General features: G+C 56.4%; 1 protein-coding gene across 1 annotated transcript in view; it reads left to right on the forward strand.

Annotated features, from left to right (window-relative positions):
- Window positions 1-13,144, forward strand: part of LOC133351759 (prickle-like protein 2) — a 51,955-nt gene extending 38,811 nt beyond the window's left edge. Inside the window, exons 6-8 of the mRNA XM_061567245.1 lie at window positions 6,051-6,237; window positions 7,201-8,235; window positions 10,262-13,144. Coding sequence (XP_061423229.1) covers window positions 6,051-6,237; window positions 7,201-8,235; window positions 10,262-11,391 — 2,352 coding nt within the window. The 3' untranslated portion in view covers window positions 11,392-13,144. The remainder of the gene's footprint in view (window positions 1-6,050; window positions 6,238-7,200; window positions 8,236-10,261) is intronic.
- Window positions 13,145-15,554: the final 2,410 nt, after the last annotated feature.

Raw genomic sequence — 15,554 nt, forward strand, 5'->3', positions numbered from 1 at the left:
CCTAACCGGGTGGCCTAACCCGGTGGCCTAACCGGGTGACCTAACCGGGTGACCTAACCGGGTGACCTAACCGGGTGGCCTAACCGGGTGGCCTAACCGGGTGGCCTAACCGGGTGACCTAACCCGGTGGCCTAACCCGGTGGCCTAACCGGGTGGCCTAACCGGGTGACCTAACCGGGTGGCCTAACCGGGTGGCCTAACCGGGTGGCCTAACCGGGTGGCCTAACCGGGTGGGCTAACCCGTGGCCTAACCCAGTGGCCTAACTGGGTGGCCTAACCCGGTGACCTAACCGGGTGGCCTAACCCAGTGGCCTAACTGGGTGGCCTAACCCAGTGGCCTAACCGGGTGGCCTAACCCGGTGACCTAACCGGGTGGCCTAACTGGGTGGCCTAACCCGGTGACCTAACCGGGTGGCCTAACCGCAGTGTTGTCCGGCTGGCTTACCGCCGTCAAACCTCGTGGAGCTGAGAGCGTGAGCAGCTTGGGAGCGGTCAGGGGGGGAATCTGCTGCGTGCTCGCCGGCGTCGCCAGGCTCCCACCCGCGATGCTCGATCAGCGGTCCCATCCAATTTTTATGGAATCATTCTAAACTCGAGCTGTCATCGAGGCCGACCTCGGGTGCTAGAAGGCTTTATAAACTGCGCGTCCGTCAGCGTTTGCGTTTGTTTAAACGTTGCGCCCTCGTCGACTCGCGTCATGTTGGCCGTGCCACTGCGAAGTTGACGGCCGTGTTATGTATTTAGTTTTTTCCATTATTATTATATTCCGAATGGTACCGACGGATTTCTTGGTCGCAACTGAAGCTGTGAAACCAGGAAGGGGGTGTCTGCCTTCTCACGGAGACATCTGCAAGCCATGTTCGTGCGTGCCCCCCCCCCCCGTACCAAACCCCCCAACACCGCCCCTCACCCTTCCCCCCTCTCACCCCCCCACCCGCACCCATCACCTCCAATCTTCACGCGCATTTCCCGTCGCCTGAAACAACACCGCCGCTCTCCCCCGCGAGAGCGCGTTCGTTTGTATGCGTCTAACGTAAGCTCACGTGGCCAGCCGTAGGTAGCCCTTCGTGCTTAACCGGAGGTTCGTTTCCAACGGCCAACGATGCAAACCCACGTGTTTAAATTGGACGATGACGACGACGCGATTGCTGCTGACGGGACGAGGGCGGATGCGCGCACAGAAGGAACGCTGTGATTTTGCTGGGGCGTGCGTGCCGGGCAGGGTCGGACACGTTCGTTGGGATGCGTGTTGCGTCTGATCTTACCCTCGGCATTGCGCCGAGTGAGCCAGACTCAGAACACAACTAAATAGGACACCTTCTGCCCCGTCATTAATGCTCTCTGTTGCTGGCCGCCTCCTTCCGTCGTCTCTCTTAACCCAAGTACCGATTGGGATTCAATAATAATTGGCAGCCCTGTGTCAATACCCCACCCATGCCGTGTCGGCTGTGATGGTTGTTTGACCATACTTCACCACGCTGGTCAGTGCGGGGTCGCGACACGACGCCGGCGGTGGCAGTGAGTGGCGGCGACTGTGAAGCTTGGGACCGGTTCGGACGTCGCTTGCCCCGCTGATGTTGTCCGTGGCCAGGAATAGAAACTCGGATCGCTGGGTTCGCCGCGCGGTGCTCGCGAAGCGCCACGCACGCGCCGCTTCGCCCAACTCGATGCGTGACCCTTCTTGTCGCGAGAGAGCCTCATGACGACTCATCGGGGCGTTGCCGGATTACAAACCCAAAGAAACGCGACGGGGCCACAGAGAGTCGAAGCGACGTTGCTTTACGGACACGCACGCCTCCTCCGTTGTCAACGAATCGGCACCGCACGCTCCCGTTCGCTCGCCCCCGTAGGGGGATTCCGCATTAATGGAGACAACAACAACAACAACAACAACAAATCCGCACCAATTTCCATCTCGGGCTTCACTTTGACGTCCACCCCGGTGCGCCCCTTCTCCCCCTCCCGTCGCTCCTCGGCGAGATGAGCGGCAGCGGCCCTCGCCGCGATCGCTGGGCCGACTGAGACGTGTGCGAGCCGACCGCCAGTCGCGCGCGCGCTTCGCTCGGCCCGCCGCGTCAAAGGTCGAGCGTCAAAAGAGCGAAACGATCCGTGTGTTTGAACTTACTTCGCACCGTCCGTAGCCCGCCTCCGATTGGCGCGTCTGGCGACGTACGGCGCGAAAGAGGTTCAACGTGCGTGCCTGCGTGCGACCGCGCTAATCGGAGGTGCCGGGGGAAGGACAAGCCAAGCCCCTGGCAATTTTTGCACTCCCGGTTTCCCTGCTTTCGTGCTCGATTTGGATAAGAAGGCACTTGGATGGGAGACCAACCCTGGGTTTGAGCACGCGAGGTGACCGCCAGATGGTGGCACAGTCGTGTACTCTTGAATTTAATTTGTGCGGAGGCTTAGGTGTTTACGCTTCCCGAGGTGGGAGATGACGGTGTCGCAACGGAGTATTAATTCTGTCTAATGCAGAGCTTTAAGTGTTGCGAGCCGCTGCGAGGTGGGCTTAGAGATGGAAGAATAGCACTGAGGACTCGGCAGGTTCTGTCCCGCATGATCGAAGGCCACGATTGTGATTACGTGTGTCCTCTGATGGAAGGCGGAGGTCACTGGCGTGTCCCACAGCGATGCCGGACAGGACCAATGGGTTAACCAGAGACGTAGGTGAGAGGAGGGGTGGGGGCGGGATTGTCTGTACTTTATTTTTTACCTTTTTCCCTCCTGTGTTTCCAATCTTCTTCCATCCATCACTCGAGCTGCTGCCGCCACCACCACCGTGAATTTTTAAAGGCCTCTGTCTCGCCTCATTTGCATCCCCCACCACCCCCCACCACCATCATCATCATAATTCCCTCCCTCCCCACCGGCCCCCACAGGCCCCAAACCGCCCACACCGCCCCCACCGCTACCTGTCAGCACCACTTAGGTCCCTGAGCAGACAAGCGAGCCCTTTCAGGCGGCACGAGCCAGGCTTCGAATGTAATCCTCACTCCCAGTGGCGTCGCGGGGCGTAAAGCAAGCCGGGCAAAAGCTCAGAGCGCCAAGCAGCTCAGGCGGGGGCCCGGATTTGTGGACAAATTGGCGGCGCATCAAATATGTATAATTCATACTCTTAGGTTTTTTCGGTAAAGTCACGTAGGTAAAAAATAAAATTAAATGTGAATAAAAGGAATAATGGAAATAAATTAAAAATAAAAGAATAAATCACGATGTTTCGGAGGCAACACAGTAATTTTAGCTGTGACGGTCCCACCTGATGACGGAGACTTGTGTTGCCTCCGAAACGTCGTGATTTATTATTTTATTTCCATTATTACTTTTATTAACTTTTAATTTTATTTTTTACCTACGTGACTTTACCGAAAAAACCTAAGAGTATGAATCCTTGCAGTCACGAAAGCTTCAAATCTAGAATGAATATGTATAATTCACTGGACACCCTTGCATAAGAAATGTTCCGTCTCAAGAAATTATCCCGGTAAAATTATATATATATTTAATAATCAGCTCAATATTCAAATCCTGATATCCGCAACACAAGACGATTAACACAACAATCCAAGTCATCTATCTGATGTCCACCCCATCAGCATTTCTCATCCCACTGAATCCTATAAACTATGTCTCCGTTTTTTTTACTTTCTTTCTGCCGTTGTGTCTATTATACCCCTCCTGTCCATCTCATTAGGATTTTATTATTTGAACGGTGATGGGAGGTGGGGCGGGGGGGTGGCCCAGTGGGGCCAGTACCACCGCTGACCGTGATTTCCACTCCTACCCCCGATGGCTGCTTCACCTGATTGAGTTACCGTCTAGATTTACAGCTGCGGCGCTGGCGGCGGTGGCGGCGGTGGTGGTGGTAGCCGCTGCCCCCCCCCCCCACCTCCCACCACGGCCTCCCACCGCCCACCCGCGTGAGACCTGCGGGAACGTAATAGAATAAAATCCGCACGTCCGTAAGATTCTCACCTTTAGCGCCGCTCCCCCTAAAGTAAATTTGGTGGCCACACGAAAGCCAGGGCTGTGATGAGTGCTACTTTTCCCGTTTTTTTTTATTTCTTCCGTAATTTTTGTTCCCCGCCCCCTATTCCCCTTGTCCGTAAACGAAAATATATCATTTGTCGTTACCCCCACCAACCAACCCTCCCGTAAGTGGGGGGGGGGGGTGGGGGGGGTTTGGGTTGGCGAGTTTTCAGGGCCCAGTGACACATTGCATCTGTTGCCACGTTCGCTAAAAGCTGACAAGTCAATTTCGCTAAAATTCTTTGCCGAGCGGTGCAGGGGGGGGGGGAAGAGCGCGCCGGGCACGGTTGACTTTTTTGTGCTTTAATTAATTTGCTTAAAGACGTCTGCGGCGTCGAAGTACTGTTCCACAACGTCGTGTTTTTGTTCCTTTCATTTCCATTTTTTTTTACTTGCAAATCACAAACGCAAACCGCGCGGGGGTTCTGTGCCAAGAGTCACACGAACCCATCCACCTGGACCGTTTTAGGAAAACTCACACAAGTTATTGTTGTGAAAATGTACTTACACTCGTTTTTTTTTTTATATACGGTAGCCGCATTAATCGGGCAAAACACTTTTTTTTCGACACATTTCTTCCGAGTCGTACGTTTCCAAGCGTGCTCTCGTCCAGTTCGCAGATGTGTAAACGAAACTGGCGCGCGCTCTGTTTGTAAAAGGCAGCGCTTATTTATTGTTTCACGCGAGACACCTGCGACGCGCAACGCACGCTGCTGACGTTGATTTATTTGCGTTTGGGCCTTTTAGCGGTTGTGCGCTGCGAAAGACGCAGAAGTTGGCAGGCTCGAGGAACTTTTTCTTTTCTGCCTACGGCTGCAGCAGCGGTAGCGGGGCAGCTCACGGTCACCAAAGCGTCTGTCACTGTGGAGGCTTTCGCCGAAGCGACACGCGGCTCTCCCCCGCATCGTGTCGCACGGCAACGATGCCCGGCGATTCGCTTGCGTGTGTGCCTGGGATCGAAACGTCGGACATCGCGCGTGGATTTTTCTCTGGGCCCTCCGGTTTTCCCCTCCGCATTTAGAGTCGACGCGCGTTTAGAGTATTTGGCTGCTGTGAATTTTCACACGATCAGCCACTTTGTTGAGCTATCAAATTTGCAGCAGCCAAATACTCTAAACGCGCGTTTAGAGTGTTTGGCTGCTGTGAATTTCCACACGATAAGCCACTTCGTTGAGCTATCATTTGTGGCCAGGTTGCCTCTGAAAAAGAGCTACACAGCTCTGTGGGCCTTACCTGGTGAAATAAAAAAAAATAGTCGTAGTTCTTTGTCTTGCGATGCTGCAATCCATCTCACACCCCGTGAATGTGAACTACGTGGAATATATATGGTGCGCTGAATGATTATCTTCTTTTTTTTAATACAAAACCATATTCTCTGTTTCTTTTATATGCACTCCACTAGTGAAGCGGGTGCTGCCTTGAGGGATTGTTATCAATCGTAACCTCTATTTTAAAAGCCTCCTTCACACTGAAGCGTCTCAAAGTGCTGTACGTAAAAATACAACTCTACACTCAAAGGTATCGATGCAATCGAAGCGAAACAGAACGCTGATAATAACAACTTCACCAAATGACGACTTTCCGAAATTGCCAATAAAATGACGAAGTTAATGCTCGTTGTCGAATGCCACGGACAAACGAGGCTCACGCACCGGAGACATTCTTTTGAGAGTTTCTCGCTGGCGATGGTTGCCAACGATGTTTGCCATTTCCCTTTCGTTTGCCAGCCAGAATACCTCCCTCCCTCCCCCCGTCGCGCTCTCTCTCTCTCTCTCCCATGGGTCACTCTGTCCCATTGCGTCAATGCTAAAGATGCCTTGAAGTCCGGCTCCCTGAGCCGCGAGCAATAACAACCGTAACTACTCGGTCAGGATTTGACACCCTCTGCAAATAACGCTGAGCCGTACAGACCTTTGGGGGGGGGCGCCTTGGTCTTACTCCGGTAGCGTCTCGAGCGTTAACACCGAACCTGCCCCCCTGTCCCCTGTCCCCTGTCCCCTGTCCCCCACCCCTCCGAACCCCAGATAATTTTTGCGGACGAGTGCACGGAGGCAGAGGGCCGCCACTGGCACATCTCGCACTTCAGCTGCGTCGAGTGCCACGTGGTGCTGGGCGGGCAGCGCTACATCATGAAGGACGGACGCCCCTTCTGCTGCTCGTGCTTCCAGGCGCGGCACACGGTGGCGTGCGAGAGCTGCCACCAGCACATCGGTGAGGAGGCCGGAGTTGCCGCGCTTAACCGGGCAGGCGGCATCGCCGTGGGCACGTTCGCCCGCCGTGCCACTAGCCCGCCGCCGCGTGTTGCCCCCCCCCGACCCCGCTTGACTCTGACGTGCTTGCCCTTGATGGTGGCAATCTGTTCGGGAGGTCGATGCCAATGTCGAGGTCCTGATGGTGCTGCTGGCCATAACGAGAGGGCTTCAGCAGAGAGAGGGAGTTTGTGTCGTTTTGGTGTTCCTCCTCCTCCTTCCTCCTCCGAGCACACAGACCCACAGTGAGGCTTGCTCATACGGTCCATAGTTTGCGTTGCATGGCCACGGTCGATTGTGGCCATGGACATCAGTTGAATAAATACACAGGATTTGTAGCTATGGGGCTGCCGCGATCCCCGCTGCAGTGACTCGGAGTCTCGGGAGAAGTTGTTCCACTGTCCTGTCCACTCCCTACTCAAGTGCTTTTGAAGTTTCAAATGTCTGCTGGGGGGGGGGGGGCGTGGGTAGAGGGTGCATTACGGACGTGTTGACTTTCACATTGGAACTGCAGTGTCAATGCATTGGCTCTGTCCTGTCTGGGTGTCTATAATTGGTAGGGGGGGGGGCAGGTGGCGGCGAGCACGATAACTCTTGCTAAGACGCTGCGTTATGATTGAAACTTTGCACCTGGGACTCGTCATTAAAGCATTGCCCGCACCCCACTCAGCAGAGACGCTATCCGGGCCCCTTGGTCTCGGCCTCCGGACTGCGCTGTTTCCCGCGCTCGCTCGGCACGAGCACGGCCGTCAAATTCGCGTGAATCAAATGCCCCCCCCACCCTCCCACCCCCCTCTCCGCCAACGGCAAACACGACGACGCGACTCGCCGAGCGTGACCGAATGCGCCGCGCACGCACGACATCTCCCTTTCTTCCCCCTCCCCGTCTTTCAACCGCCATCCTTTCCCGTCTCCGACGCGCCAGGCCTGGAGGAGGAGCGCGTGACGTACGGCGGGCAGTTCTGGCACGCGAGCGACCGCTGCTTCAGCTGCGCGCGCTGCAAGAGCTCCCTGCTGGGCTTCCCCTTCCTGCCACAGCGCAGCCAGGTCTTCTGCTCCAAGGCCTGCAGCCTGGGCGACGACGGCAACGCCTCCGACTCGGCCGACTCGGCCTTCCAGAGCGCGCGCTCGCGGGACTCTCGCCGCAGCTTCCGCACGAACGCCGCCACCGCCGCCACCGCCGGCACTCAAAAGCCGCTCGCCATCGAAGCGTCGGGGATGACGGCGCCGCCCGCGATGATGATGGCGGCACCGGCCCTCGCCGTTCAGCCGATGCTCGCGCCAAAGTCGTCCGGCTACAGCCTGGAGGCGGCGTCGGCGCAGAGCACGCTCGACAAGCTGGGGAGCGCGCCGGGATTCCGCGGCTTTGCCGAGTCGCCGCAGGGCACCGCCGGCGCGGCTGCCGCGGCGGCGGCGGCGGCGTACGGCCTGGACCAGACTCCGAAGAAGCCTCAGGCTTTCCTGACGCAGCGCTCGGTGGCGTCGAGCGGCGGGAGAAGCTCCCCCGAGGCGGCGATGGGAGGCGCCGGCGGCGGAGCCGGATACCGCCGGCGCGCCAGCAGCCCCGCCGAGTCGCTCGGCAGCCAGGCGAGCGGCACCAAAGAGCGGTTACTCCAGGACCCGAAAGCCGTGGGCGACTACGGCAACCCGCTGGTCGACTACAACCCTCTGTACGGCCTGTCGAAGAGCTGGCAGCGGACGGAAGATGGCCCCCAGGGTGGCGGCGGCGTGCGGCAGGCCGCCTACAAGGCAGCGGGCGAGATGAGTTTCCTGCCGCCTCCGCCGCCGGGGCCGTGGATCCAGGATGGACATCGCGAGGGGGCGGCGGCGGCCTTCAGCGCCAGGGAGCTGCAGCAGCATTCGCGGCTCGGCGCGGCCGTGTGGGGGTTGATGGACATGGAATCGGGGCGGGCGTCACCGCATGACTCCATCGAGTCGCTGCCTCTCTCCAACATCACCGGTGAGCGACGTTCACGAGGGGTTTTGTTTTTTCTTTCTTTCTTTCTCTTCGCCCTTCCTCCGCCTAGACTGCCTCTTCCTATCGGCTGTAAGTAACGGCCGCCGTGTGAGATAGGGCCACATGTCACACTCGGGTCGAGATGGGTTGAGTACAAAGTCGGCACGGATGTCAGATAAGCAGCGGGCAACGTGCGATGGTCAACAGAGCCGCCGAGAGAAAGCGCGTGACGCGTTTGACGAGCGCAACACGTGACACAACGCACGCGTGCCTCAATCGTCACCGGCAATAACCCGACGCGGTTGGGCTCGGGGCGGAGAGGAATATCTAGGGGGGTTCGATTGCTTCGTGGTCAGGAGGTGTGCGTAGGAAGGTGGGTCTGGGTGGGCGGGTGGATTTTCGATGGGCGTGCGTTTGTGCGTTTGTACGACGCATCACCGCGTGCCAAGGAACGAGAGTGGTTTTGATACAGAAGAACGCTTCACAAGAGCGGCTCGGGACAGCGAAAAGATGAATATCCATGTTACACGCTACATTGCAATTCGGATTTACGTCGCCCCCATGACCAGCACGGCGAGGCGGGGTGGGGCAGGGGAGGGGGGGTGGGGGGCCTTCATCCAGCAGTGGATTTACAAAAGGGCTGGACATTTAGCCTCTTATACATACATACATTCATTGATCCAATACCGAACGAAGGTGTCTCCACGACGTGCCGGTCATGGAGGTTGTTTGACCGTACTTCACCGCGTTTGTTCAGCGTGGCTTGGTTGAAGGGAGGGGGGGGTGCCCCGGGAAAGGTTCAGACGTCTCTCGCCGCCCACGTTATCCGCGCCCTGGAATAATCGATCGATCGATCGGTCGGCTGCTCGGTCGATTGCAAATGGGTTGTCGGCAGCAGAACGCCGTCGTTTTTTTTTTGGCTCTGGACGATTTTTCTCGCGCTTCAAGAGACGCCGCCGTCGCCGCCGCGTCCCCGGGATCAGGTGAGTGACGCGTCGTGCCGTGCCGATTCGTCTCATTCGGCGGGAGCGACGCGTCTCGAACGGGAGACGCTGACGGATCGGTTTTTATTTGTTTGTGCAACCTAAAGTTGAACGGGGTGGGCGTGGGGGGGGGGGGGGCGGCTAGACGGGCGCTGCCGCGTGTACGGTCATTCCGGCTTGAAACTGGTCAACGTAAGCTTTTAGGCTCCTTAAAAAAGATTTTAAAAGCTTAACTTTTAAATATATTTTGACAGTGAGTACATTAAAAGAGAAGCCAGGCTGCCAATGTAAACATTTCGGCCGTCTCGTCGCTCGATCCCGAATCGTCCAACTAATGAGCAATGGAACAAAAATGTTGGTTTTGTTTGTGGTGACTGCTCATGACATGGAGTTGGCCAAATATCTCCCAATATAGAACCACAGAACTTGGGCAATGATTCCACTCCGGCTCTGGCTGCCTTTCCCACTTTGTCTGCGATTTGCATGGATGACACGATGTAAACACACACACACACACATGCTCATAAGTCAGGACAGCTGATGTGTTTAGTGATTTAAGTACGTAGCAACATCGTACGCGGTGTGTCACAACGTGGCCCAATCTGCCCAACTTGTGTTATTGTTTATGTAGTCCTGCCTGGCATCGTTGAGATGCCTTTCGTATTTACGTGTTGTTTAAATAACTTTGTTGTCGCTGCCCGCTGGTGGAGTTAATAACGTAGTGGCGAGCGTGCTGTTTGTACCTACCTGGTGACCTGACGTTGATTCCCAGCCACGGTTAACACCGGTGGCGAGGCGATACCTGAACCGGTCCTGGGCCTCCCATTCACCAACCCGCACTGACAGGATGCGGTGAAGTGTGCTCAAACATCTGAAGAGAAGGCGCTGACGATTTCAAATTAATATTGTCCAGAAAATTCACAGCAGTGTACGCAGCCGATGCAAGGAAACTGACAGTTTTCCAGTTCTCCTTTGATTAATACGTGTAAATGATTTCACGAAAAAATTAAACCCCTTCCCTTTTTCTTTTGTTCAAACATCACCAGGCCTCTCGGTGGACATTGACGGCAAGTCGCCCGACCAGCTGTCCAAGTTCTCGCTGCCGTTCGTCGGCAGCGAGTGCGGCCTCGGCTCGGCGGAGAAGCTCAGCACCGCGGGCACCCTCAACTCCAGCTCTCGCTGCCGCAGCGCCGAGTCACTCTCCGGCCTCTGCTCGAGCCAGCGCCCCGATCGCGAGCGGGGCCGCCCCTCCGAGCTGCCTCCCCTCCACGGCGATGGCGGCGGCCGCGCCGGCGGCGCCGTGCCCCGACCGCCCGACCGCGCGCGCCGCTCCCAGTCGCAGCCGCGCTTCCTCGCCCAGTTCGAACCGGAGCGGGGGGCGGTGGCGGCGGCGGCGGCGGCGGCGGCGGCGGCAGCGGCGGCGCCGCAGATGGCGATGCCGTTCCCACGAGCGCCCCTGAGCGAGCGCCCCCGCCGGAAACCGATGGACTTTGACGACGGACGCTCGCGCGCCTCCAGCGGCAGCGGCGGCGGCGGGCAGCACCACCACAGCCGGCAGCGGCACCACAGCGGGCAGCACCACCACGGGCATCACCACGGGCACCACCGATCACGCAAGTCGCGGCGCTCGCGATCGGAGAACGCGCTGCACAAGCTGGCGGCGGTGGAACGGCGCCGGTGCCGCTTCAAGGACGAGCCGGAGGTGCACACGCACGAGGACTACGAGCAGCTGATGCAGCGCAAGTCCGGGCGGGACGGCGGGGCGCGCGGCGGCTACCCGCAGGCGCCACGCTCCATCTACGCGCCGCAGAACCACATCACGGTGGAGCGCTTCCCCAACCGCTACCCGGCCGACCTGGCGCTCGACCTGGACGACGAGGGGGATGACAGCTCGGACGACTGGTGCTCCACCTGCTCGTCCTCCTCGTCGGACTCGGACGACGACGGGTTCTTCCTGGGGCAGCCGATCCCGCGCACCGTGGTGCCGGTGCGGTGTCAGTACCGCGAGGGCGGTGGCGGCGCGGCGGCGCTGACGGGGACGCTGACGGGGACGCTGGCGGGGACGATGGCGGGGACGATGGGGTACGGCGGGCAGCCGCCACACTCCATCACGATGCCAGCGCTGTCGAGGAAGCAGCAGCGCCGGCGCAGGAATAAGAACTGCATCATCTCGTAGCCGCCGGATCGGTGGCCACCTCCGGAACGCCGGGTCCGGCCGCGAAGGAGCGAGCCGACGGACAACGGCGATGATCGCTTCGCGAAATCGGGACAGCAGCGCTCGCACATGCGAAAGATGGAGAGAGACACGGAGAGGGCGGGATTGGAAATGATGAGACGAAACGCCACTTCGTTTACCGTGCGAACGGACCGAACCGTCTGTTACGTTTGTAAAGTCCACACATTTTCAGATGTCATGGTGCTAAGAGGACGTGCTTCCAAGGTTCTGAGCGTCGATCGCGCCGGCCTCGGCATATCAAGGACGAGAACGGTTATTTAAGTGAAAGGGGGGGAACGAGACTGCGATGGTGGTTGGAGCGTGCGTTGACGGCGAAATTCATGCAACGGATGGGACGATGGCGTTTCGCCGATCCGCCTTTCAAGTTGCACCTATCGTCGGCGTGCGTAGATTTTGTATTATCGTATCTATCTATCATCGCGTCGTCATTTTGAGACCGATCATTCTGTGATTTGGCCGACTTTGCACGCGAAAGCGCGGCAAGCGCGCGCCCGCAGGCCGCAAGGCTCTCGGTTTGCGCCGTGCGGAAGAGTTGATCCTCGGAGGTATCCTGACCCTCGAACCAAAACACAATTCCACGTTCTGCATCTAAACAACAAGGGCAAATGTAAAAAAGAAAAAACGTGTAAGTAACGCTAAAGCTGATTATAAAAAAGTACAAACGGTAAATGTAACAGAGCTTTAATGTTTTAAGTGCACCTATATATGTATTTTATTTTTTAATTCTTCCTTCGACTTTCTTAACTCGCGTATTACAACATGTAAAACCTTTTTTTTTTGCTTGTCACGCGTCGCCGCTATTTCGTCGCGTAACGTATTTATAACAATACCAGCAGCGCGTGCGCGTGTGCGCGCGTGCGGTGCCGGGGTGCCTCCGCACGTCCACTCGCGGTTCTTCACGTCGCGCGCAAAGTTGTCGAATCCAAAGGGCTTCAAAGCGGGGGGGGGGCTTCGGGGGAGTAGGCCGCCGCGGTTTGTAAAACGACCGTGCGGCGACAGTGCGTCGCTCGCTCCCGTCGCGCGAGCCCCCCCCTGCCGCGTTGCAGCGCGAGTGGTCGATGCTTCCGGGCAGCCTTGTCTAGACCACCAACTCGAGAGGAGCCGTTAGGGGTGCGGTGCCGTCCCCTCCGAGAGTTGTGACGCCTTCTTTCCCGTCGCGAGCGGCAGCACCTCTGCGACTTGACCTCCCCCCCCCCCCCCCCCTCAGGTTTGACCGGCCTTCAACGCGCTTCTTGTCGTAACGGAGGGGGGTGGGGTGGGGAGTTTGTCACCGTTTGCGCGGAAAGTGCTGGAATTTTTCTGGGAATCGCTCGTTTAGCGGGTTCCGTTTCCAACGGTCAAAAAAAATCAGAATTCGACGGCCTTCGATCGCTTTCGGTCCACGGGCGTCCGTGTCGACAAGAAAGCGCGTCGGGATGGTGGCCGGAGAGGGAGGAGGAGCGCGTGCCATCAGTTTCACCAAAAAAGAATAATTATTATTATAAGAGCATTTCATCAGTATTGTTTTTTTATATATATATCACATACCTGCACTCACTCTGTAAGCCATTGTTGTTTGAAATAATATTAATTATTACCGTTATTATTGATAGGTAAACAACACCAAGAATAATAAATGATGTACATGTCTTTGTAAACTGGTGAGCACATGCAATTTTTTTGAATAAACATTAAATGATCTTTTTTTTCTTTCTCTCGAACGCTCCGCCGGTTTTTTTCTCGCACGCGGGATTCGGCGAGTTGCCTGCCTTGCTGAAGTCCGCGTCCCGCGGTTACTCAGATGTCCGCCCGTCACTCGCTGCACACCCAACACATCTCCTAAATCTTTGTCCCACCGACTCGTGCTCCGTCCCACTACTTTCCTCTCTCTCTCTCTCTCTCCATCGGCCTCCGCCTCCCTCCTCCGTTCACTTGTTTAGGCTGTTCCTATGTCTGAGCTCGGTGTGCCTGGCCCAACTCAATTTCATTTATTTTGTTTTCACTCTTATATATACACACACACGCGCACACACACGTGCGGTGGTGACTTTCTTTTGCTGCTGCTGCTGCGGTGTAAACGTGTAATAGCAGGAATAGTCAACTTGCAATCGAGAGCTCGTATGCAGCGGGGAGGTTTCTATTAAACTCTTAAGAGTATGGCAGCAATGCGTTGTTCAGGAGCTTCGATGCCAATGTCTGCTGGCCAGGACGAGAGGGCTTCAGCAGACCGAGAGAGAGAGAGAGAGTTCGTGTCGTTTTCCTATCGCTCGTCCGCTCCGTAGTTTGGGTTGCAGGTCCACAATCGCACTACTACTGTGGCTTGCCTTTCACATTCCATTTTTTGGTGGGGCTAACTCTGCGTGGATGCTCCAACCTCTCCCGCGACATCTGACCTGCGTGGAAGAGTAGGCCAAACACCCTCTCAGGGTGGCTCTCACAGGAGGAGGCCCTTTCCGCCAGCAGTGCCGTGAAGTCGCAGTGCTGCATCCGTGTTTTATTTTGCAGTCGCCGAGAGAGACTCAAGCTAACGGGAATGTAACCTTCAATTCGTCTTACCTCGACTCCGACTCCCCTCTCGTTTCAGCTGTTATAGCAAGACTCGGGGTGGGGGGTGGGAGGGGGAATGGTCTGGGGAGATGGATAAGTACGGGAGGGTGAGGAGGAAGGGCGGTCGGTCGGAGTGTGTGTAAAAAAAGAAACTTGTTAAGTCACACAAAATCAACATTCCTTGGTGGGTGGCCCGCTCGCAGTTTGCCGATGTCGACACTCCGACATGCGCCAGCCAAGCCAGCCCAGGCAGGCAGGCAGGCAAAAAAACAAATAATAAACGGGAGAGTGGTGTATTGGAAATAGTTAACCGGGAAAAACACCGCCGCCACCTCTTGATTTTGAGAAGTTGACGAGCTCCGAGCCGAAGTCCGTGGCTCGGAACGCCTTGGAGAGGGATCTCTCCACTCTTTGGTTCTTTCGGTCAAGTCACGTAGGTGAAAAAATTAAAATATAAGAATATAAAAAAATAGAAATAACTAAATTAAATCACTATTTAGTTATTTCTACTTTTTTTTTTACTCTTCATTTTTTTTCACCTACGTGACTTTACCGAAAGAACCAAAGAGTATGGATCCTTGCAGTCACGAAAACTTCAAATCTCGAAGCGATTTCTCTGTCTGGGCGGTTAGTCTCGGTCCCAGTCTCTCGTCTCGGTGTCTCTGCTCGTTCAGCCCAAGCAGCGCTCTGCTGTTGCTGCTCAACGAGACAACCAACGACAACAACAGCGGGTGAAGGTGCAGGCCTCTGCAATGCCCTGCTCACGCCACGACTACACGGCACCTGCAGGGGCTCCCCCATACTCTTCAAGTCGAAGAGAGGGCCCACCTTCACGAAGAGGGCATTTGGCCTCCTCCTCCGCAAGAGGTGGAAATACCCCACGATTAACTTTAAACTCGCACCAAACTGCCCCGATCAGACCTCGGTGAACCCATTTACAGTGCGACAGCGCGGTTGGCTACATACGGTGTGAAAGAAGTTCAGCATCCTGTGCATACGTGCACAACTTTTGCTCCGTTGTTTCAACTGCTGTGGAATGGGCAGAGGTGAAGTGCCGGTGCTCGAGATTTCCACCGTTCAGTGCTGGACATCGTCTGCGAATACTGGACATTATGTTAAAACCTAAAGAGCTTCGTGGCTCATCGGATTTCTCCATGCAATAAAAAAAAATCCGATTCATATTCTGAGATGCGGTGACCCCCAACACCACGTTTGAGTTGATGTGGGCATAGTCTTAGTCAACTTGCGGAGTTTGTATTTAGTAATTCTCTTGGTCGAGGGCCACGGGTCTGCAACCAAAGTAACAATAAGAGCCATTTCACCACCCCCCCCCCCCCCCCCCATTTCGGGAGGAAAAAAAACTCCCCCTCGATATTTCAAGAGCCGCAATGCCACGCGAATAACGCCACGAAGCAGCGGTCCTTCAAAAGGTCGCATGCACCTCCGTAGTTGGCAGGCTGCCGATCCCTGGTCCCAGGCAGAGACTTAACGCAGTCGAACGGAGCCGGGATCCGACCCTTCGTTTGTCGAGGGTCGCTGTGAGAGACGCGCAAAGACAAAGATCCCCCGTATAGCCT

This window comes from Lethenteron reissneri, chromosome 38 (assembly GCF_015708825.2).
Source record: "Lethenteron reissneri isolate LAM-NWPU_2019-01 chromosome 38, ASM1570882v1, whole genome shotgun sequence".
NCBI classification, from domain to species: Eukaryota; Metazoa; Chordata; class Hyperoartia; order Petromyzontiformes; family Petromyzontidae; genus Lethenteron; species Lethenteron reissneri.